Source organism: Pinus tabuliformis, chromosome 2_1 (assembly GCF_031772625.1).
Source record: "Pinus tabuliformis cultivar Carrire ecotype Pingquan chromosome 2_1, CPIR1, whole genome shotgun sequence".
Lineage (NCBI taxonomy): Eukaryota > Viridiplantae > Streptophyta > Pinopsida > Pinales > Pinaceae > Pinus > Pinus tabuliformis.
In genome coordinates this window covers 934701505-934724873 of record NC_142299.1, presented here as the reverse complement: position 1 = coordinate 934724873, position 23369 = coordinate 934701505, and the positions used below count along the sequence as shown (strand labels likewise).

At 41.0% G+C, this 23369-nt stretch overlaps 1 protein-coding gene across 6 annotated transcripts in view; it reads left to right on the top strand.

Annotated features, from left to right (window-relative positions):
- Positions 1-23369, top strand: part of LOC149203713 (uncharacterized) — a 554312-nt gene that overhangs the window by 125978 nt on the left and 404965 nt on the right. For all 6 annotated transcript variants that reach the window (XM_089403546.1, XM_089403545.1, XM_089403544.1 and 3 more), the window contains exon 11: positions 15457-15535. In XM_089403546.1, the coding sequence (XP_089259672.1) occupies positions 15457-15535 (79 nt within the window). The remainder of the gene's footprint in view (positions 1-15456; positions 15536-23369) is intronic.

The following is a 23369-nucleotide window of genomic DNA, read 5'->3' as shown; positions in this document are numbered from 1 at the left end:
TGCGCAGCTCCTGGCTGATTCTGCGTGGGCCCTAGCTGGCTCTATGTGGCCTCTAGCTAGTTCTGCGTCCCTCTCTCCTGGCTTCTGCGCTGATTCTCCCGGTACCCTCTCTGCCTCTCTGCTTCTGTATTCACTGCCCCTCAACTGCAACTCTGATCACTCTTTCGACTTTCTTGGCAAACCCTGGCCTAGAAAATCGAAATCTTGATCAACTTGGTGTGTTCTCCAACTGACCTTCAAGCCTCCTTATATACTTTTCTCGTTGAAAAATCAACGACAGAGATTAAGTCCCTAATCAACGGCTAAGATTAATTCTGGCTTGTTCCCTGACTTCTGGACCCTTCTAACGCAGTTTTATTTTAATTCACATTAATATTTTATTTTCCCTAAGTGACTCCATTAAAAATATTAATTATTTTAATATCTCTCAAGTTGTTTAGAATCTGCCCAAACCATTTCTGGGTATTGGAGATCTCATATGCTTTAGCCTCTCCACCAATTTTCGTTGCTAGAGCACATCTGATGCTACCCCAAATCAACACAAGGCATACGTATTCTCCATGTGGACCGCAATTTTCCAAGTATGCCCCCATGCTCCACTAGGGGCTCGATATTCTCCTCCTCTTCTAATGTCCCCCAATGCTAACATGAATGAAGACAAAATTTACCAAAATTGATATTTTACTTAGCAATAATGCTAAGTGGGAATATCACAGTCCTGCCTACCAAAATGTTGCTTGTCCTCAAGCAACTATAATGTATTTTCTCCCCTTCCCAAGTGGCATCCTCATCTGGTAGGCTCCTCCATATGATCAAGAACTCTTTGATGACCCTGTTCCTCAAACACCTCTCGAGTGTCCAGAATAGCCTCCGGCTCCAGAATTAAGTGCTCCTCATCATCCGTAGGAGGTAGCTCTGCAACTGTTGTCACCTGCTGTCCCAGTGGCTTTTTCACAAGACACATGAGAAATGTTTTGCACTCGACAAGTCGGGGGTAGCTCCAACTCATATGCCACCTCCCCAACTCTGCGAGTGACTTTGTATGGCCCATAAAAACGAGGCTTGAGCTTCTCGCCCCCCTTCTACTTGAGTGGTGACTGCCTGTAGAACTACAGCCTCAAGAAGACCAAGTCCCCTACCTCAAACCGTCTCTCAACTCTGCACCTGTCTACATAAAGGTTCTGCTGGTACTGGGCTGTCTGCATGTTGTCCTTGAGAGCCCATAAAATGTATTTGCTCTCTTGTATCCAATCCTTGGCTCTAGGGGCCTTGCTCTCTCCAAACATCATGTCAACATTGAACAAAAGACAATGCATCGTAGCCGTATAGAGCTCAGAATGGGGACATACCAATAGACATGTGGTATGTGGTGTTGTAGCAGTACTCTCCTAAATGTAACCATCGTATCCACACTCACTGATGGCCCGTCACATAGTTACGCAAGTAACCTACCAACCATTTGTTAATTATCTTGTTTGCCCGTCTATTTGAGGGTGATAACTAGTGCTCAGAGTGAGCTCCGTGCCCACCAGTCGGAATAGCTCCTGCCAAAATTCCCCCATGAACCTGTTGTCCCGGTCAATGAAAATGGCCATTGGAAGACCATGTAGCCGAAACACCTCTCTGAAAAACAATTCGGCCGCCTGTCAGGCCGAGTAGTAGGCTGAGATGGCAAAGAAATGCACAAACTTCGTCAGCCGATCAACCGCCACGTAAATGTAGTCTTTGCCCTGTACTGTGGGCAACCTATAATGAAGTCAATCGATACACTCTCCCATTTCCCCTCAGGGATAGGAAGAGGCTGTAGCAACCTGACAAGGTGTGACTGCTCACCCTTGTTCCTCTGGCATGTGTCTCACTCCTTGACACAATGTTGCAGTTATTGTTATCGGGATAATATCAGCAAGGGAAAAAATCGAGAAGAAATCGTAAAAATCAGGAAATAATCGGGAAAAAATCGTAAAATACAAAAATATTCATTTTTTTTTCTTTCAATTTTTTTAATATCTAAAGCATCTACAACATAAAATAAATACATTGACACATAAATATGATAAAAGAACTAATATATAAGATGTGTAATATCATTTCTAGTGCTACATCACACATAACAATTAATCATGTCTTGAATAGTAAGTCCTGACTCCCGAGTCCCAACTCAGCCTCAAAATATCAACAAAAAATATAATAATGTATCTCATATCATGAGTCATAATGTCATATACAATGAAATGAACCAAATAACTAAAGTCTAATACTATTGATTTCCTCTGCCCCTCTTGTGAGAAAATGAAATAGCTTTCCCTTTCCCTGTAGATGTAGATGCCGGTGGAGTTGGCAGTGGACTCTGCTGTGCTCTAGAAGTTGAAGAACTAGGAGTAGGAGCTACTGGAGGTAGACCACGTCCTCTACTGGTGGCAGGGGTAGCCCAGGTAGGTGGTGTCACTTCCTCCTCCTGTTGCTCCTCCTCCTCCTCCTCCTCCTTCCCCTCCCCCTCTACGCCTTCCACTACCTCGTGCTCTAACAAATCATTGGCAGACTCCATGAGAGGCCTCTCGGCCTCAACCCTCCATGCAACAGTGGTGTCAATCCCATCCAATGAGATGGCCTCCATATCAAGTATCCTCTCAAGTTGCCTCACCCACAATCGAAGATTGTAGTAGACGTAGAACATGTCATTAAGTCGCTGGGACTCCAACCTGTACAAAGATCATGAAATAATAATTATAAAAAAATAGTTTAATGAATTCAAAAAATTAATTGGAAATTTGAGATATTTTAAGTTTTAAGTTTAACTTGTTGCTCTTTCTGTTGTGTATTTTTTCAAATACACTCCAGCTGTGCTCGCATCTTGAGGAGCTACATGTTTGGCTGAGGATTCGAATGGCAAGCTTTTGCAGATGGGGTACCCTGGCACCATACATTCTCCACCATGCATCTACAACAAAATTACAAATAAAATTTTAAATAAACATAAGAAAAAAATTGAAATTTGAAAGTTGAAGCAAAGTATGAAGTTATGAACTTGAAGAGAATGAAATTTGAAACAAACTAAAAAATACCTGGCATTTTAGTCGTCCTATCAGTCACAACCATCTCAAAGCCAAATGTGTCACCTGCGATCCTGTATGTCTCCATTTCTTTGGAGATTTTTGTACGTTCTGCTGGAGATTGCACCATCCTCTGAACACAGGTTAAGAATCCATCCATGATCTTAACATCAAATACGAACCCACATGGGTAAGAAAATGTGGGGTTCAGGTAGATCCCTGAGCATAAATGGGATGATGGAGTGTGTTGTTCCATCGTTCATCAATCACTTTCCATAGGAGTTGTTTTTGAAACCCCTCATCTCCCTTATCATCATACTAGGCCCGAATGGATTCTTTGGCCCTGTCCATGGCCTCATACAAATAGCCCATTGCGGGCTTCTCACCATCAAATAATCGAAGAACCTTTACCAAAGTTTCAGTAATGGTGCACACCTCTTGCACTTCCAGCCAGAAGTCTTCCTGGTATGAAACTAATCTGCATATGGCCTCTCCCTCTGGTTTGTGGCTTATTGTGAAAGCACGCCACTCCTCTGAAAGAAACATTCTCTTCACATCCCACATAGAATTCAAGAGGGATTGAAGAGATATGAAACTGGTGGAAAACCGTGTAATGGCGGGGCACACCAACTCCTTGTTGTTGGTGAATTTTTTCATCAAGCTAAGCACAGATGTATGATTATATATAAATTTTGTAATGCTTTTTGATGAGTCAACAATATCTTTGACAAAGGAAAATTTTCCTATGTCCTCCAACATCAAATCAATACAATGTGCAGCACAAGGTGTCCAAAATAAAGTAGGATGCCTCTCCATAAGCATCTTGTCAGTAGCAACATAATTTGTAGCATTGCCCGTTATGACTTGGACAACATGTTCTGCACCCACCTCCAAAATAAACACATCCAACAAATCACATAAAGTTTTTGCATATTTGATATGTGAAGATGCATCGACATATTTCATAAATATTGTCCCCTTGGGACAACTAACCAAGAAGTTTATAAGGGTTCTCCCCTTTTGGTCGATCCAACCATCTGACATCACAGTGCATCTTGTTTGTGCCCATGATGCCCTAGACTCCTCCAATCTTTTGGTGCAGTCAATCTTTTCATTTTGAAGAATCCGACCTCTAAAGTCATCATAAGAAGGGATTTTGTACCCTGGGCCAACAGTTGCAATAACATCAACATCATGATGGAAAAATGGATTATTCTTTGCAACATTGAAAGGAATATCACTCCAAAGGAAAAATTTGGCCAACAACTTGTCAGCTTGTTCTTTCTCAGTTTTTTTAGGCATTGAAGTGATAGATGGTTGTGAAGCAGACGTGGTTCTAGGAACAAAAAATGCTGAGGCAGTGACCGGGTTGGTTGTAGATATTGATGCTGAAGTAGAACTAGTGCCACTTCCTTGTTAACCTGAGCCTAACATCCTCTTTGGTAGTTGCTTCTTCGTTTCTGCTTTGGCCTCTCTCTCGTGCTCTAATTCTTCCAATCATCTCATGGCTCTTCGGATGCTTTCCAGATTTGTATTTGTGCAAGGCCTTACATCAAATCTAGGGATTTGTGCAAGGTGATACTTCAATCTATAAACCCCCCTGACATATGATGTCCACAAAATTTGCAATTCAAGTTTATTCTATCAAACCTTCCATCAGGTTCACCAAATTCCCATAGAGAGTCCAATTTCCTTGGCATGTTTGTAACTTGGTTGAACTCTTGACTCTTGAGTTTTAAATTTTAATGTAAGATGAAGTTTGAACTTTGAAGTTGAACGGTGAACCTATGGCACAATAAGGATTGCAAGTTACAAAAACTAAAAAAATGACATACATGAGTAACATGACAAAACACATTGAATTTTTGACAATTTAACATACAAAAACTCAATTGATCCTCTCCTCCTCAGCTCTCAATCCACCAGGGTTTTTGAGTCATTTTTCTCCTCCTCAGCTCCCAATCGACCAAGGTTTTTCTCCTAGGTCACTCCCAATCCATGCCGCTGCTGCTGTTTGTCCAAATTAATAAAAAAATTCGTTTTTTTGTGTGTTATAAACCCGCTGTCCGTCGGCCCTGTGATAACAACCGATCGAATCGTGATAAAAACGAAATAATCACAGAGTTTTTCAATTTATCGTGATTTTTTCCGAAAAAATCACGAAAAAAATGTGTAAAAATCGGGTGATATTATTGCGAAAGTTTAAAAATCGCGATTTTCGCAACACTGCCCTGACATGCCTCAGAATGTCATCGTTCAGCCCCCTCCATGCAAAACGCTCCCTGAAGGCCCTATATGCCTTTGTGAACCCTTGGTGGCTGGCTAGTGGTGAGTCATGGGCAACCTGTAAAATCTTCTCCCTCAGTTGGGAGTTAGGCACCAAGTAAATCCGGTCTTTGTAGTAAATCACCTCGTTCATCACCCTGTATCTGTCATCTGCCACTGCCCCATCAAGGACCTCACATGCAAATCGGTTCTTGGAGTACTCCACCAGTAACCGCGCCCTCCAATCCAGGGCCATGCTCATCAGAGAATCTCCTAGACAACCCATCTGCCACCACGTTGTGCTTCTCTTTGACATACTCAATGTCAAAGTCGTACGCTTGGAGCTTGCTCACCCATTTTTGTTGCCTCTCTTGCAACTGCATCTGCTCCAAGAGAAACTTAAGGCTGTTGTGGTCGGTATTGACCCTGAATCGATTCCACACCAAGTTCTATCTAAACTTGGCTAGCACATGCATGATGGCTAGCATCTCCTTGTCATAAATAGAGTACAAGCTCTCATGGGGCAATAACTTCCGACTCTCCAAGGCTATGGGGTGCGATCCTTGCACAAAACTCCGCCTATACCCTCTCTGAATGCATCACACTCTAGCACAAAGGGCTGAGTGAGATCTGGAAGTGCTAATACAGGAAAACTGCTCATGACCTGTTTGAGGCGATCAAAAGCCTCTTGTGCTGTCGCTGTCCACTCAAAAGCTCCCTTGTTCGTCAGATTGGTGAGCGGGGCTTCCAATTGAGAGAAGCCCTTTACAAACTTCCTGTAGTGAGTGCAGATGCCCATAATTCCCCTCCACTCTGTCACATTCCGGGCCTCTGGCCAATCTTGGATGGCCTTGATCTTCTCCTCATGGATTCTCACTCTATCCTCCCCAGTGATGTGCCCTAGGTAGAGCATCTCTGTCAAGTCGAACTCGCACTTCGACAGTTTCTCTTAGAACCGCTGCTCCTCCAGAATGTGCAACACTATCTCTAAGTATTGCAAGTGCTCCTCCCATGTCTGACTGTAGATCAAGATGTCATCAAAGAACACCAACACAAACTTCCATAGTTACCCACGAAAGACATGGTTCATGCAGGACTGGAAAGTGGCTGGTGTGTTGGTTAGGCCAAAAGGCATAACCAAAAACTCGAAGTGCCCATAGTGGCAACTGAAAGAAGTCTTAGGGACATCTTGGTCTCTCATCCGGATCTGGTGGTACCCTAAGCACAAATCGATCTTGGTGAAGAATTTCGCCCCCCTTAGCTCGTCCATCAGCTCATCTATGTGTGGGATAGGGTAGCGGTTCTTCATGGTCTTCTTGTTAAGGGCCCTGTAGTCAATGCACATTTGTAGGGACCCATCCTTCTTCTTCACCAGAATAATTGATGAAGCAAAAGGACTAGAGCTAGGCCTGATGTGTGCAAGTGCTAGCAACTCATGAATAACCTTCTCTATCTCATCCCAGTATGCCTTGGGATGTCGGTAAGGGGTAGTAATCACGACATGTACCCTCGACTCCAACTCAATGGTATGCTCAAACCCCCGGTCAGGTGGTTGACCCAACAGTATGTCTCCGAACACTATTGGATACCTGTCCAAAATGGTCTGTATATCTGGGTGCGGTGGCTTGGGCTGATCTCTAGCCTCTGAAATCCTCAACTCCACAACCCAATCAATGTCCCCATGTCTCAGATCCGCCTCCATCTTGTGGGCTGAAACAGTCTGTGGAGGGTAAGAGTGCATACCCCATAGCAAAATTGGTTTGCCATTTGGCCCCATGAACTCCATCTCCAACTTCTTCCAATTAGTGGTGACTTTGCCAAGAGAGTAGAGCCACTGGACACCCAACGCTACATTGATGTTCGACACATCTACCACGAAGAAGTGATCTGTCACCGAGTGGTTCCCTATGGTCACTGTCAAAGCTGGAACATAGCGGGTGCACCGATGGTTCTATCACTTGGCACCAAAAGCGAAAAACCCTAAAACTCCTTTGTCGTGATACCCCTCCTTTGGACCATCTATGCATCAATGAAGTTGTGGGTTTCCCTTGCATGGTGTCCCTGATCCTCATAGTCAAAACCTTGGGTACCACACGTAGAGATGCAAGGACCCCTCTTGATGGAGCAAAAGTAGCTCCCCCTGATGGGGGTGGTGGTGGTGGCCCCCTATTTGCTTGCCCTGCGTTATCATCTCCACCCATCTCCAAATACACATCATCCTTCCCATCACTGTCAAAGAAGACCTCAATGTAGTGGGCCTTGCCCACTGTGCATCGATGGTCTAGAATCCATGTCTCTTGACAGGTAAAACACAACTTCCTCCTTCGGAGGTCTCTCCGGGTCTCTTCATCCAACTGTCCACGCCCCTAGTTGGCTCTCAGTGGTGGGGTTTTGGTGACACCTCCCTTCTATGGGTAGGGAGTGCGTGAGGGAAAAAGTGCCTTGGTCTTGGGGATGGGCCCCTGCAAGTCCCTAGCGCAAGTCACTGTCTCCTATAAAGTTGAGGGTCTATGTGACTTCACCAGTCCACGCAGTGGCTCCAACAACCCCTCTATGAAAGTGTACACCCTCCTAGCCTCTTAGAGGTCGACACCATAACTAAAACCCTAACAAATTCTAATATGTAGTGCTCCAGCCGGCCTGTCAGTCTAAGTTGGGTCAATTCTCTAAAGTGAGCCTTCGGATCCCTCCTATAAAAATGCTCCAACACTGTTCATGTGAAGTCCTCATATGAACTCACATTGGCATGCCCCAATGTGGATAGACCGTGAAACCACCACTCATACGCCTCCCCTTCCAAGTGTAGGGTAGTCATTTTGATGGCCTCCATCTTTGTCATCTGATTAAGCTGGAAATAAGTATCCAGCTTCTCCACCCAAGCTCGAGCTATGCTCTTGGAAGAACTGTCATATGTGGGGACATACATCCTCCCAATAGTGCGTTGGAGCTCTGGGTTTTGCAAATTCTGCCCCCTATTGTACCTTCCCTTCTCATTCTGTTTGAGCTGGCAATAATCTCTGAATGACAACGCCGTTTTGAAATCTTCCCCCATGTCTTGCCATTCCCTGAAGAAATCCCCCATGGGCATTTTTTCATCTGATCCCCCAATCTCACTGGGTGCTGATGGTAAGAAAGCAGGTAGCATGGTTTTAGATGGCCCACTATAGGTTGGTGGGTGAGTGGCTGGTGAAGGATGGTCGTACTATTGTGAGGCTCCAAATTTCTCCCCAAAAAGGAACTCACAGTGGAGGCCCTTGTCCTTGTTTTGCTGCTTGATCTCCTCCAACATCTCCTTTTGTCCCCTAGCCAAGTCATTCAAAGCCTTCAAGAGGCTATCGAATGCTACTTCTTCCTTACTCCTTGGTTCCCTCATCTCTGCCACCACAACTGTCTTCCCATGTGCCTCCAAATCAGGAGTAATTTCCAACTCTCTTTCCCTACTCCTGTACCTTTGCCTCCGGTACATGATGTTCTGCTTGCCCTCTAGTGTCATACACTGCACTGCTCCCATAGGTTGAGCCAAGTCTATGAGCTCTGATACCACTGTAATATTCATAGGGATTTTTTACAGTAAATAACAAAGCAATCATAGACAAAAAGCCACAAAATTTAAACATAGGAATCATACCACAAAAATTCACCAAAAACTGCCCTGCTAAGCCATTTTATTATAATCTGAAGAGGGTACAATTAGGTGCTGGAAAGAGTGCACATGGGGTTGCTCAAGGCAAGCTAGCTAAGTCCAAATGAACAATAAGAAATTCCACTCACGTACGTTGCTACTCTACCTTCTGGCTCTGCGCTGAACTGCCCAAAAATACGCTGCTGGGTGAGAAGATCTGTTGGTAGGGCCTCCTATGGTGCTCAAAAAATTCCGGGAAATTAACCCCGGGCTCTCCAACAAATACCTAGCATAACCCACGAAGGAATTGGGCTATGGCTGACCTTGGAATTTCGGCCCTCTTTTCCCTTTATGGCTTTGTTGCTGGAAAATTCAGCCCACCTGTCTATCCTGCTGCAAATGTCCCAAAAAATAGTTGCAAACTCCAAGCAAAGGCTCTCCCGGACTCCTCAAATCTCAGGCCCAAATTCCCTTCACTCCTCAACTCCCAAGTGTGCCTCCTCCAAGCACTGTGCAGTCCCTGCACTGTTGCTAGTGTCTCCTCCCCACAAACTCGCACTCCCATTGCCGGAATAATTAGAAAATGATTGAACTCCCTCCTTGGGCTGGCACTCGAAGTCCATCGAAGCAGGGGTTGAGATCTCTGCTCGAAGACACTCGTGTGCTAAACAACACTTGTAGACTTAGCTTCAGCTTAAGCGTGCGATGTCAAAGACAAGATTTCTGAATAGATGATTGAATGACCAAAATAGTAACTTCCCTTCCTTTTTGTCAAGATGCCTCCAACGTACTCATGTGTGCCCACCTCGATTTCCTCCCACCAAATTTCCCTCCAAGGAATGTGTATTCTCCATGTGGGCCGCAATTCTCCAAGTGTGGCCCCCAAGCTCCACTAGGGGTTCGATATTCTCCTCCTCTAATGTTTGGGGCTTGCTTTTCATCAAATTCGACATGGGGCCTTTAAACCCACATTTCCCAACTGCAAACATGAATGAAGACAAAATTTACCAAAGTTGGTATTTCACTTAGCAATAATGCTAAGTCGGAATATCACAAAATATGACAAATTTTTGTGTCAAATTTCCTTTTTTAGCACTTATCTAGCTGTAATTAACTTTAACCAAATTGAATTCCCTTTTTTCTCTCTTGTATTTCCAATTTTCAAATCATAGTTTGAGTTAACTTATAATTTCTCTTTTTATCACTTGAGTTAGGAAATTGAATTCTTGGAGGAAAGATAGGGAGAATTCATAGGAAAGGAGTGAAAATAGGGAGAGTTTTAAGGATTGAAAAGAGGGAAAATGTGAGATAATGGAGGAGAAAAATTAGGGGAACGAGTGGAGGGAAATTAGGAGAGATTTTAGGAGAAGGAAGAGAAAATAAATTTGCTCAAGTGCCATGTCACCAATGACTCATTCAATTCTATGCCACATGTGCATCCTCAACTGTTGCCATGTGTCCACCCCTTAGACTACCACTGCATCATACTAAAGATAGACATTACTAAAAATAGACAATGCTAAAAATAGTAATATGCTTGAATTTCCACAATATTATATTTGTTAGTCTCAGAATTTGATGTGAAACCTGGATTTGCTGTCAGCGTTGCCACATTGAGATTGCTAAAAATAAAAGGTTCTCAGAATTGGATGAAACCACCACCATTAGACTCAGAACTCAGTGGGGAGTTTGAATTTGTAATCACTGCTTTATGGCTCCGACTACTAAAAATAAAAGGTTCTTAGATTTGGATGGGAAATTTAGAATGCAGTGGGGAACCTGGATGTGTAATCAAACCTGACAAACAACCACTGCTAAAAATAGGATGTGCTCGGTGTCGCATATGAGTATAGTCATTGGATTCATCTCGCAGTAATGAATTCGAATTTGCGATCAAAATCGACATGCAAACACTGCCAAAAATAGAAAGTGCTTGCATGTCACCCATAAGTAGCTCACTCAGAATCTTGCAAGGATTCTAAATGGAAAGTGCAATTCATGTCACTGGGAAAGGCCTCACTAGAATCCTGAGTTCATAAGGACTTTGATTGTGTGATTCATACTGTATTATCATGCTTGGAATTCCCTCTCCTAGAGAGTACGGAACCTATTAAAAATAGATGCTCTTTCGCATCTGTGTAAAATTGTGTCTAAGCTTTTACCAAATCAGTCGTGCAACTAGTCTCCTTGGAAACCAACCCTCAGCCTGTATCCGTAATACATATGTCTCTGAACCTCCAGCCTGAAAAATTTGCTGGTCTTAAACCCTCTAAATTTGCAAAGGGCACATTTAGGGGTTAACAGAAGCCATGAGTTACATTCTAATTGAGGCCCACTTCACTAGGTGGAGCTTTTAATGCCTCTACTACCTTTGAGAGTGTGGGTGCATTATTCCATGAGTGGGCAACTTTGACAGTTGTGAGTTGCATGAGTTGTGGCATTGATGGTGGGGCTTACATCACTTCATGAAGTGCACACTCCTTGGGGTTTACTATTGCTTTATGAAAGCAGACCACCTAAGGCCATTGATGACATGCTGCATGTAACTCTAGAAATTTCAAATTACTACTTTCTCTTTCAATACAAAACAGAGATTTGACCACAAAGGAGGTTTCCTAGATCTTAGTGCCTGTGAACTTCAGCCTTGGGGCTGATCTGAAAGATTAGTTTACAGCAGCAAACACTGAACAATATTTCATCATATTTCCATCCAACATAGGCAGCATAATTTACGGCACTAAATCTTCCCTATTCATCTTCAAGATCAATGTTAAATCCCTAGACAATTTCAGCTTTAACTTATGTGAAAATCAGCAAGACATACAAGTGCTGGAAATTACCAAATAGTGAAGACAATGGTAATATGACTATTGGAAATGAAATCTGTAATTGTACAAGTATTGGACAGTTCAAAACTTCACACACACACACACACATATATGATGTTTCCAGCGAGCTGGAAACTTGGCACATACACATATGAAGTTTACAGCTGTCCATTACTTGTAATACTTGTTTAATATATATAATTCAACACACACACACAAATGAAATACATGTACATACCATAACTTTATCACAAAACTGGTCCAGTCTTCAAGCTCTCCAAAAACCCTAGCTAGGGAAAACAATGAAGGCCATAACTAGACAAAGGATACTCCAACACGCTAGAATCACCAGTAGGAAGTAGCCATAATGGCGGAGAGTGCTTTGGTAGCCATAAACTTGAATAAGATCACGTCCCAGGTTACCAAAATAATAGATCACTGGATGATTATCTATAAGGTATCAGATACATTTATACCTTTTCATCCCTTTATACTAACCATAAATCTGCAGGAAGTAATATGTACAACATCACCAGCTATTGCTAGCATATTAATGAAAGGGAGCAATATGCATATTGTGTATGATACTGAAACAGGATATGAAATGACAGTTCCTTTATGTTGATGTTTTCTTCTATGAGAGGATTTCTTAAGAGTTTACTAGTGAAACATGCAACTTGTAAGTGGCTTCTCTAGCAGATTTCTGAAGCGAACAAAGTTCCTTCTACAAATTAATTACTCCAAAAGACTTGGAATATCAAAGTATTCACGAGGATACAAATAATATATATTAAATGTATGAAGAAGAATGATAATAAATGATTTACAATGAGAACGAGAGGCTTGCTTATATATCAGGCAAGTGTCTCTTCATGAAGAGTCATGTCCTATTAGACATGCCTCTTCAGCCTAATTACTAGCTTAACTAATTATTATTTATGATTATTATCATTTACATTATATTTATATTATTTATATATTTTATTCGTAACATTGCCTCCTTCCTCAAAAAGCTTTGTTCTCAAAGCTTGTCGATGAAAAAGGCTTGATCTCTTTTTCGGCTTCGAAAGTCTTTCTGTCTTGGAATAGTCATTTTTGTCAATACCAACTGATATGATCTTCTAAGTGACAAACAAAACTGTCGCACTGAGAAAGGAACAGACCATCTGAGATTAATTTTCTGTATAGTATTCTGATCACTGGAATTTTGTAACGACTTGTCATCGTAGCACTGGATTGAGGTTACATTACTCTTCTCTGGAACATCAGTTTGTTGTTTCTGGTCTGAATGGTTCAGATATGTAGCATGGTTGATTCGTCTATTCTCATGATTCGGATGCCGATATGGGACTTTACTTTCCCTTATTAGGTGTGTGGAAATTTTTTGATTTACTTCAAGGGATGATGTTGTTGAGTTCGTTACCACACCTTCACTTGGGGTGTTTATCATCTGAACTACAACATCCAAGCGCGTCTTTTCTTCAACTTGCTTGTCTTCTTCTTGAGTTGTGACATTCACTGGATCGGTATTTGTTGTTTTGTCATCAACTTGAATTCCTACATTTGATGCTTCCTTCTTGATAAGTTGTTGTACCTGGTTTTCTAATGACTTCTTATCCTTCTTAAGTTTCTTAATTTGCGTCAGTAATTTTTCAATTTCATTTTGCATATTTTGTAATACTTTTTTACCTTCTTGAGAAATTACTTTTGAAATATCTGATATATCTTCTGGTGTTACTGAATTTGGTTTCAGCGTAGCATCTTGGAGTGTTATTTTCTTTTTCTTGTAAAAAAATGTTAAAAACTTTTTTTTTTTTCGTATTTAAGATGACAGATCCTAGAGTTTCCATCCAGGGTGATCTTAAAGCAATGTCACTATCGTCAAGAAATAAGGTTTCATGGTGAATTGCGAGGTAAAAGTGTAATCTCCAATACTTAGGTGTATATTGCTTATGTCATATTGTTTGTCATATTCGCCATAAATATTCTTTTCAACTATATTTGATTCAGGAATCACCAATTGGTTAGCACATTTAGGACTAACATAATTTATTTATTTATATATATATATATATTTTTTTTTTTTTTCAGTAGGACTGATAGAGATTATGATATCTTTTCCTGCGAGTGATCCTTTGATTTTAAATAGTGTATCAACACATTTACTAAAGGTTTTAGAAAAGCTTCCCTGTTTCATTTCTGAACTACACTCAATTTCTTTATCGTCAATGGTTGATTCCATTTTTACTTTGTTAAGATGAACTTGGGATATTTTTATTTATTTATTTATTTTTTATCTTCCCCTTTTATATATATATATATTTAAATTAATTAATTAAAATATATTATTTTAATTAATTAATGTTATTTACATATATGCTTTTGTTTGTTTGTTTGTTTGTTTAATATATATATATATATATATTTTAAATATCCCTTTATATATATATATATATTTTTCTTCAATGTTATTTTATACTCCAAATAATTTCACTACCTTTAACAAAAACGTCATGTCATTAATATTATCAAGCGTCACAACCTTCTCTCACAACCGTATTTAGATTCGTACCATAAGTGTGGGTAACGTATTTATTTAAAAAATTAATTTAATACCAAGTTGAAAGGTACTGACGGTGAGAGGCACACAGAGGGACGTACGAAGATACACAGTTGTCCAAATGCAACGTTTTTAAATTTAATTTTGCGAACGGTAGCGTGGACTGTACGAGTGACAACGTAGAAGATCTGGATCGTAGTGAGGCCTTGATAGTGTTGGAGGAGGCGGTGGAAAATGGACCTGGTGGTGCCCTGTCAGAAGTGGCTACAACACTCGTGGTTGTAGCTTGTAGCGGTTGACTCTGGTAATTGTGTCTTCCGCATGGATGTTTTTGTTGTTGTTTGATGGCAGCTGCATATTGTGGCTGAAGGTCGTCGTAGTCTGATTTTTGTTTTTCTTTGGTTTGTGGATTTAGTTATATTTCTATTTTTTTATATATATAAACCTTGTTTTGATTTTTTTTTATTACTCCTTTCTATATCTCTTATTTATATCTTTCAATTTTTTTTTTTTTAATATATATATATATATATATAGCCAAAGGCTGGTAGCGAGACGGAGAAGCCCCAAATATTTAGCGAAACGCTTCAACTGCAACAGCAATGAATTTGACGAAGAGTCGATGGCCAAGGGCCTGGACCGAAGAGCGTGGCTCTGTGCAGCGGTGAAGCAGCCAGAGGATCGACTGCTCTCATACCAAATGAAGCGAACAAAGTTCCTTCTACAAATTAATTAATCCAAAAGACTTGGAATATCAAGGTATGAATAAGAATGATGATGAATGATTTACAATGAGAACGAGAGGCTTGTTTATATATCAGGCAAGTGTCTCTTCATGAAGAGTCATGTCCTATTAGACATGCCACTTCAGCCTAATTACTAGCTTAACTAATTATTATTTATGATTATTATCATTTACATTATATTTATATTATTTATATATTTTATTCGTAACAATTTCTCTTGTGAAATACATTATTATTGCACAATGTATGAATTTTTTCTTTGCTATATCTGACTCATGGCAAAGTTATTTTTGAATAATGTTTGTGGTTCTCTGTAAGACTAAAAATAAGATGCACTAGACTGTTTCTCAGAACCTAATAGGCCATGCCCTGTTTATATCTTCAGTGCAGATCTGTTTTCTGTTTCTGAATATTACTCATCAGAACTTGTAGCTTATGTGCGTACAGTACTGGAGATAATCCCTGTAAGTTATATTCCTACTTTTCTTAAATTTCAAAATATGCATTCCTCAGAAAAAGAGAATGGAATTCATTTGAAGAACATAAAGATAGTTAGCATGTCTACCCATAGGAGCATAAGATTGTATTTCATATCTTCCCACAGTGCATTTACTTCGGCACATTACTTGTATATCTTCAGACTATAAGCTATGCTCGATGCCAGCAGTTTTCACTGCCAATGTTTTTATTGCTGAAAATTTGGCTTTCTTTATGCTATCCATTGATCCTCTAAAAACTCTCCTTGTCGTATTTTTTTTGAAAGTTGTACGTTATTTTACTTCAAATATGTACTAGACTTGGAATAGATAGATGTAAGTGTTACATGAAGATCCTCTTCTTTTGAAAGGTAGGAAAGCTAACATATAAGCCTGTGCCCAAGGTGCACGGAGTTTACATCCTTCCAAGTCATATGAAATTTAGCTTTGACATCAATCCCAAGATAATATTGAATTCTCTCAATTTACCATGTGTAGGTTGGAATTCTCTCCTTGAAAAGTGATTGTGCACCTTCATTTCCATAGAAAGCAATAGTGGATGACCATATCGTATGCCAGAACTCTTTGCATCAATCATTGACCATCCAAGTGTTGCCTAAGAGGGGATGTAGCCTAGTTAGTGGGCTGTGATCAAGCAGTTTTAATTCTGCTTGTGACTGTACCCAATTGGTCCTTGCAATTGGATACCTTCAGAAGACATGACCCACTGATTCTTTTGTCTGCATGCTAAGTAGAAGTTATTCTTATGAATGTTATAATTTAGAAGCATGTTTTCAAGAGAATTCAATGTCAGAGGGGAATTGTTGAAAGAATTGCAATCTCAACCAAACTTATCAGTCTCAGACTTCTTTCGAATTCAGTGAGGGAAAATATCATGATTCAACTCAGACCAAAGTTAAGACTCTTCCTTTAACATGATCAAGTAAAGAATACATAATTATTCAAAATGTCAATTAATAAATGTCAATGTAAATACAAACAATTACCTTCTAATCACTGGTAAATTCAAACTCTGCAGCAAAAGATGGAGCTATGCTACAAATTGACCTTATATGGCTGCAAATTTGTGGCTACATAGTCTAGGAAGCACTCCTCTGTTAGTCAGAAAACACAAAAAAAAATACAAAAACAAATTTTCTCGGAGAAAAACATTGTCGTTGCCTCATGCTTGCATCAAAATTTGCAGTTCATATTTTGTTTTTCACATGGAGAAGACATTGTTTCAATATCTCTGCATTGTGGTTCACATTGCCCACAGTAATGAACTATCTCCTTCTCTGATACCCGTGAATCACTCTTTCGCTCATTGTAGCAAAAGTCGACATAAAACAAATCAGCAGGGGTTATCTTCTTGAGGGAAATTGACTAAATCAAGAACCGATTTGATGATTTTTTTGTGTAGCATCGGGAGATATTCCTGCATGCCAAGAGGTCTCCTAAGTCAGCCAAAGAAAATGATACAAAACAGAAATTTAAATTATGAATCTCGGGCTTCATGTAGGCCCCAATGTCAAGGGCTGTGACTTTTGGTCAAAAGTCACCCCATCTAACTAATATAAATACATGTTAACCTCCTCTACTTTGACAATTTTGGAGATTACATCAACATCTTCTGTTCTGATCCACACGTGCGAAGAAGAGAGAAAGAAGACTGAATTTTGAAGCTGCATTTGACCATTGTTGACCTGCTCACGTTGACTGAATCTGTTCTTCCTTGTTTGACCGAGAACAAGCTACTGTTTGACCGAGATTTTGATCAAGTTTGACTGGTGAAAGGGGGTTGTTTTGACTGCAAAAAATTTGGACTTTGACCACAGGAAGGAGCTTTGAATGTAGGTAGCACCATCCAAACAATGCCACATGTCACCCTTAAGACGCTGCCACATGGCACTAGTTAGTAGTGATGTGGACCAATATGTGGTTGCCACATGGCCCAATCATTGGGTGCCACGTGGCACCTTGCGGTTGGCCATATGGGTTTACCCATATAAAAATTTGTTACAACGGTTAGGGTTGAACCCCTGACCTAGATGATATCTGTTGATTTGGGGTAGCATCAAGTGTGCTCTAGGCCTCAAATTTTGCAGGGAGGTTTGAGCACATGTATTCCAAAGAACCCAAAAAGCATTTGGGGAAATTCCACCCAGAGACAATTTTATCAAAATAATTAATCTTTTTTAATGGGACCCTAAGTTTAAACTTAGGTAATTAAAAATATTAATGGGTATTGATCTAATTGTGGGTGTAACTTCTAGAAGAAGACGATGATCAAGCTAAAATGATCTTAGCCATTGATTAGCTTTTAATCTGGGCCGTTGAATGTTGACGAGAAGATTATTTAAGGGAGCTTGAGGGTCATTTGGAAAACACACTGAGAGATCAAGAGATCGAATTTATGAAGTGAGAAGTTCTCAGGAGGAAATTCTGATCGGGGAGATTTCTTGCAGTTGAGGGGCAGGGATAGCATCTGGAGAGAGAGAGAGATCAGCTGAAGAATCATTAGCGGAGAGAGGCAGAGGCTGACGCAGAGGTAGCGAAGAGGGTGAGAGAGAGTCCGAAATTTTGCTAGGCAGAGTCAGTTTCAGAAGCCGGGAGCTGGGGTGTGAGACCGGGAGGCTGAGAGTAGTGACTCCGGGTAGCAAATCGTTTAGCTGGCTGGGTAACATAGTGTCTAGAGGAGTTGACGCAGGGTTTTCGTAGAGGCAACGGAGGGCCTGCCAGAGGCACCTCATCTAGTGTTCGGATCAGCTGGAATTTTTTCTCAGTGATTGTGTGAGGCATTTGACCATTGTTGACCTGCTCACGCTGACTGAATCTGTTCTTCCTTGTTTGACCGAGAACAAGCTGCTGTTTGACCGAGATTTTGATCAAATTTGATTGTTGAAAGGAGGTTGTTTTGATTGCAAAAATTTTGGACTTTGACTACATGAAGGAGCTTTGACTGCAGGAAGTCAACCACAAGTCTGCGTTGACTGCAAGGTTCAACCGTAGACCCAAAGTTGATTGCAAGAGACTGTTTGACTAGGCCGAAAATTGAGTACAAGTGATGATTTTGAGTGTTTGACCAACATTGACTCGTTGATACTTTGACTAGGTTTGATTGGTATATTTGTCTTGGATTTTGGCACAAATTCCTAGATTAATGTTAGAATTGCAATTATTGTTGATTCAGGAGAATCCTAAAAGGATCAAAATTTGGAGTCCTCAAATCTCAGCAAAATTGGCACCAAGTCGTAGATCTTGTCGAGATGATTCCAACGCTGTGAAAGGCACCTCTATCCGAGTCCGTATGGCAAAGTTATGTTCATTTGATGTTTTGTGTAAACAAGTAAAAAGAAGGTACTCATAGTGCCATGTGACACCACCAAGAGAGGCCACATGGCCTAACCTGGTAGCACCATCCAGACAACGCTACATGTCACCCTTTAGATGTGTGTTAGGCCTCAAATTTTGCAGGGAGGTTTGGGCACATGTATTCCAAATAACCCAAAAAGCGTTTTGGGAAATTCCACCCAAAGACAATTTTATTAAAATAATTAATATGTTTTAATGGGAGCCTAAGTCTAAACTTAGGTAATTAAAAATATTAATGGGTATTAATCTAACTGTGGGTGTAACTTCTAGAAGAAGACGAATATCAAGCTAAAATGATCTTTAGCCATTGATTAACTTTTAATCTGGGCCGTTGAATGTCAACGAGAAGATTATTTAAGGGAGTTGAGGGTCATTTGGAAAACACATCGAGAGATCAAAAGATCGAATTTATGAAGTGAGAAGTTCTCAGGAGAAAATTCTGATCGAGGAGATTTCTTGCAGTTGAGGGGCAGAGATAGCATCCAGAGAGAGAGAGAGATTTTCTCAGCCGGAGAATCATCAACAGAGAGAGGCAGAGAGTGATCCAACAACTCTCATGTAGAGGCTGACGCAGGTCCACGCAAAGGTAGCGTAGAGGGTGAGAGAGAGTCCGAAATTTTGTTGCGTAGAGTCAATCTAAGAAGCCGGGAGCTGGGGTGTGAGACTGGGTGGCTGAGAGTAGTGACTCTGGGTAGCAAATCGATCAGCTGGCTGGGTGACGCAGTGTCTAGAGGGGTTGACGTAGGGACTGCGTGAGGACTGCACAAAGGTAGCGTAAGGCCTGCCAGAGGCACCTCATCTAATGTCCGAATCAATTGAGATTTTTTCTCAGTGATTGTGTGAGGTAATCTCACAAATCTTTCTGCTAGCATTTCTATCTTTGTAACTGAATAACCCTTGAGATATTCAGAGATGTATTCAGAATTTGCTACTGCTTAATAATAATAAACCCTCAGAGCTGCTGCATCGATTTTCCCGCATTGGGTTTTTTCGGGGACATTTGTCCAAAAATAATAGTGTCATTTGTGTTTTATTTTCTTTCTTGCTCAGTCTCTTGTTTCTGCATATAAATTAATTAAGTGAAGGTTGTAGTGTATGTATTTCAATATTTGCCGTAGGAAATTGCAAATAACTTGTTCGTGATAATCTAACAAGTAGGAGAAATATCATCAGTTGCTGCAGTAGAGATTCCGGTTTAGGAATTTTCACATGGTGTCAGAGCTGCTAGTGGAAGAAGAAGAATAGTGCCAGTAGATCCAGCGCTGAGCAGAAGAGGGAAATCGAAAATTTGCAGGACGCAGCAGTTCGAAACTGCAAAGGGTTTGCGCAGTTCTTAGCCGTAGTGCTAAAATTTCGAGGCAATCTCTCTTCGAGAGAGTCGTCGGAGAGAAAGGCTTCCAAATCGATTTTTTTCCGAGGTAGAGGGAGTAGTGATGAAGCCTCAGCATGAGGAGAGCTGGCGGGACATAGATTTTTTTGCATGCAGTTTGCTGGGCAGAAGATCGTCAGAAGAGAGAAGCAAAGCACGGCTGGGGGAATTTCTTCCTCAGAGAATTCCTAGCCAAGGAATTCAAATTCTCTAGAGCTTAGCAGCAGCAAGGGGCAATAGTTTTACTAGCTCCCACAAGGAGTTTGAGGCTAGCCCAACAACAACGCAGAAGAGAGAGGAGATTTTCGACATTTGTGGTAGAAATGGCAAGCAGTGGCTTGAGGGATCAGGACAGGTTGGACGGAACATCCAACTATGTCATCTGGAAGGCTAAAATGTCATTCTTTCTAGATGAGCATGCCCTCAAGACATATGTTGACAGCGTGGTGGCTGTGCTTGCAGGCCCAGATCCACTGAAGAAGTATAGATCAGAAATGGCGAAGTCTAAGAGGATGATCCTTGATGGAGTAAAGGATCACGTAGTGTGTCATGTCGCTAGCAGAGGAACTGCTAAGGAGATGTGGGATGCCTTGGCGACGTTATATCAGGGATCTTCCAAGCAGCGGAAGATGTACTTGGAGCAGAAGTTGAGATCTGCTCAAATGCAGAAGGGGGAGTGTGTGGATCCATTCCTCACAAAGCTAAACGAAACCCGTGATGAGTTGTCTGCTGTGGAGCATACACCTCAAGATTCAGAGTTGGTTAGGCTGGCCCTCAATTTTGTTTTAGATGAGTGGCAGGTCTTTGTCTAGAGTATCTTGGGCCAAGCAGCATTGCCGAATTGGGATGAGGTGTGGGCAGCTCTAAAACAAGATGAGCTGAGGAGAGACTTAGTCAAGGTGAAACTTGACGGAAGCAACAACAATAGTGGGTCGAAGCCCAAGAAGGAGGAGGATAATGCAACCCTTGCATTGAAGGGACAACAGGAGCAACAAAGACGAAAGAAGGACGTCTCGAAGATAAAGGGCTTAAGGTGTGGTGAAATGGGTCACTTCTTCCTCTCAAGAAGAAGGACAAGGATGAGAAACACGATCTGAAGGTTGCACTCGCAAAGATCGAAGAGGACAAGTTCGCCATGACAGCCGAGATACCTCCAGGAGGGAGGTGGGTTGATTTAGAACTGTAGTTCGAAAGAGCTACAGATGGGCATGATCCTTGAGGAGTCGACTACTTGGATCAATACCTTGCAACGGGAGCCCAATTTTGTGGTAGCAGGATGGACTAGTGTCGGATGGTACCGAGAAGTGTCAGACTAGGATACCGGAAACGGCTGCCTGAAGGGCCAAAACGCTGTTTTACGTTTTGGATACGTATTCACCTCAGAAACAGCAAAAAAACAGCTTAAAAACTTTTTGGGTGATTTGGATACGTTTCGTTTTTTTTCTAGCCGTTTTTCAGGCGTTTTCCTGAAAAAACCCTCCCGTTTAAAAAAACCAATACGTTTCAGCAAATCGTGATACGTATTTTAAAAATTTCAAAACGTTTGGTCACTGATACCTTGCCCGCCGGGAACAGATTTTCAGAATTTAGCATTTTAAGTTTTGAAGTTGTAACTTTTAACTTTACGGGCACGGTTTATGATTCATTCTACCCTAACCTAATTCCTAAATGACAAGAGCGCTGACTATTGAGTGCTGAGTTCACTGCCGCCGCTGAGAGTTTCGCTGCCCATTGAAAGTTACTGAACCTGTCGGCATCGTTGGACTTGGTACACAACTGATAATCTTTGTCTCTTTTTATCTTTCGATTCATCTCTAGAGTCTAAACGCAATGATTTCTTGCTTTCTGCGGCATTAGCAGCCTGTTTCGTTTTCTCTACACTGTACAGTGAGTGAGTATGTAGGACAACAAACGTTAACCTCTTCTCCTCCATCGTTCTGTCTGGATGGTAAATCCCAGGTGTGTTTTATATGACGCAGGGACAGTTAGATCCAAAGATAGGCTTTGGAAGAGATTGACTTTACCTACTAAGTGTTTGAGGCTCATACCATAGTTACTGCTTCTTTGCACATCCCGTGATCTTCTGTTAACATTTTTTTGACTTGATAGAAAGAAAGCTTTTTGTTGTAACTTGGAAGTTCTTCCAGTGATATAAATTGTTGCTTTTACCAACACCTCATATTGTGTATATTTGGACTTTCACCGTCACGTTGATATAGGAGGAGTGTTTTGTAACTTTGAGCATAACGTGAAGTCCCTTTCTCCACAATTCTTCAGTGGTGGGAAGTTAAGCACAATGGAACTGGAAGTTGTCACTTGAATCAATTCAGCTGCTAGGAACTTTTGATTGCATTTATTTCCATCCTTGTACATCAGTGTTATGGTTGATACTGTCAACACTTCCGGCTATGTTAATTAGATGTCCCATTGATGTTTGTGCTCAATTTTCTGAAAATATGCAACTAACACTGCCATGTTATACTAGTCTTTGAAAGGGAGGGTTTGGCGTATCTTTCACGTCTTGTTCAGAGGTGTACTAAGCATGACATTACTAACTAATCCAAATAGTATCAGCATTGACACAATACCCAATTATGATTTATTATTAGAGTCTATGTTGGAGAGCTGAGAAACAGTTGCTGGATCAAAGGATTCCATGGCTTCATTCCATTATATCATAAAAGGACAAAGAATCAGAGGTTTTGCCATTTGGCATTATCTTCATCTTGGAACATAGTTGACATGATACAGGTAGACACAAGCAAGACTGCCTCCCTTGGCTTTTTACTAGAGAGAGACCCCTCCAACTTCACTCTACATCTGCTCAAAATTCAAATGTGTTTCTATTTTGCTTGAACGTTGCACACCCCCAAACAGGGATCATACCTGCCTACTTACATAGTAGAATTTTCAGGCTATCTCATTACCTAGACAACTTCATGCGGTTGTGTATGTAGGGCCTACTGAAACAGGGATACATATCCACAACATTCCCACATTTTCACTAATGCAACATCAATGCCCTGCAATCTCTGGTGTGATGTTAGGTCACACTTTGGTGGCAGGACTAACTTTGAA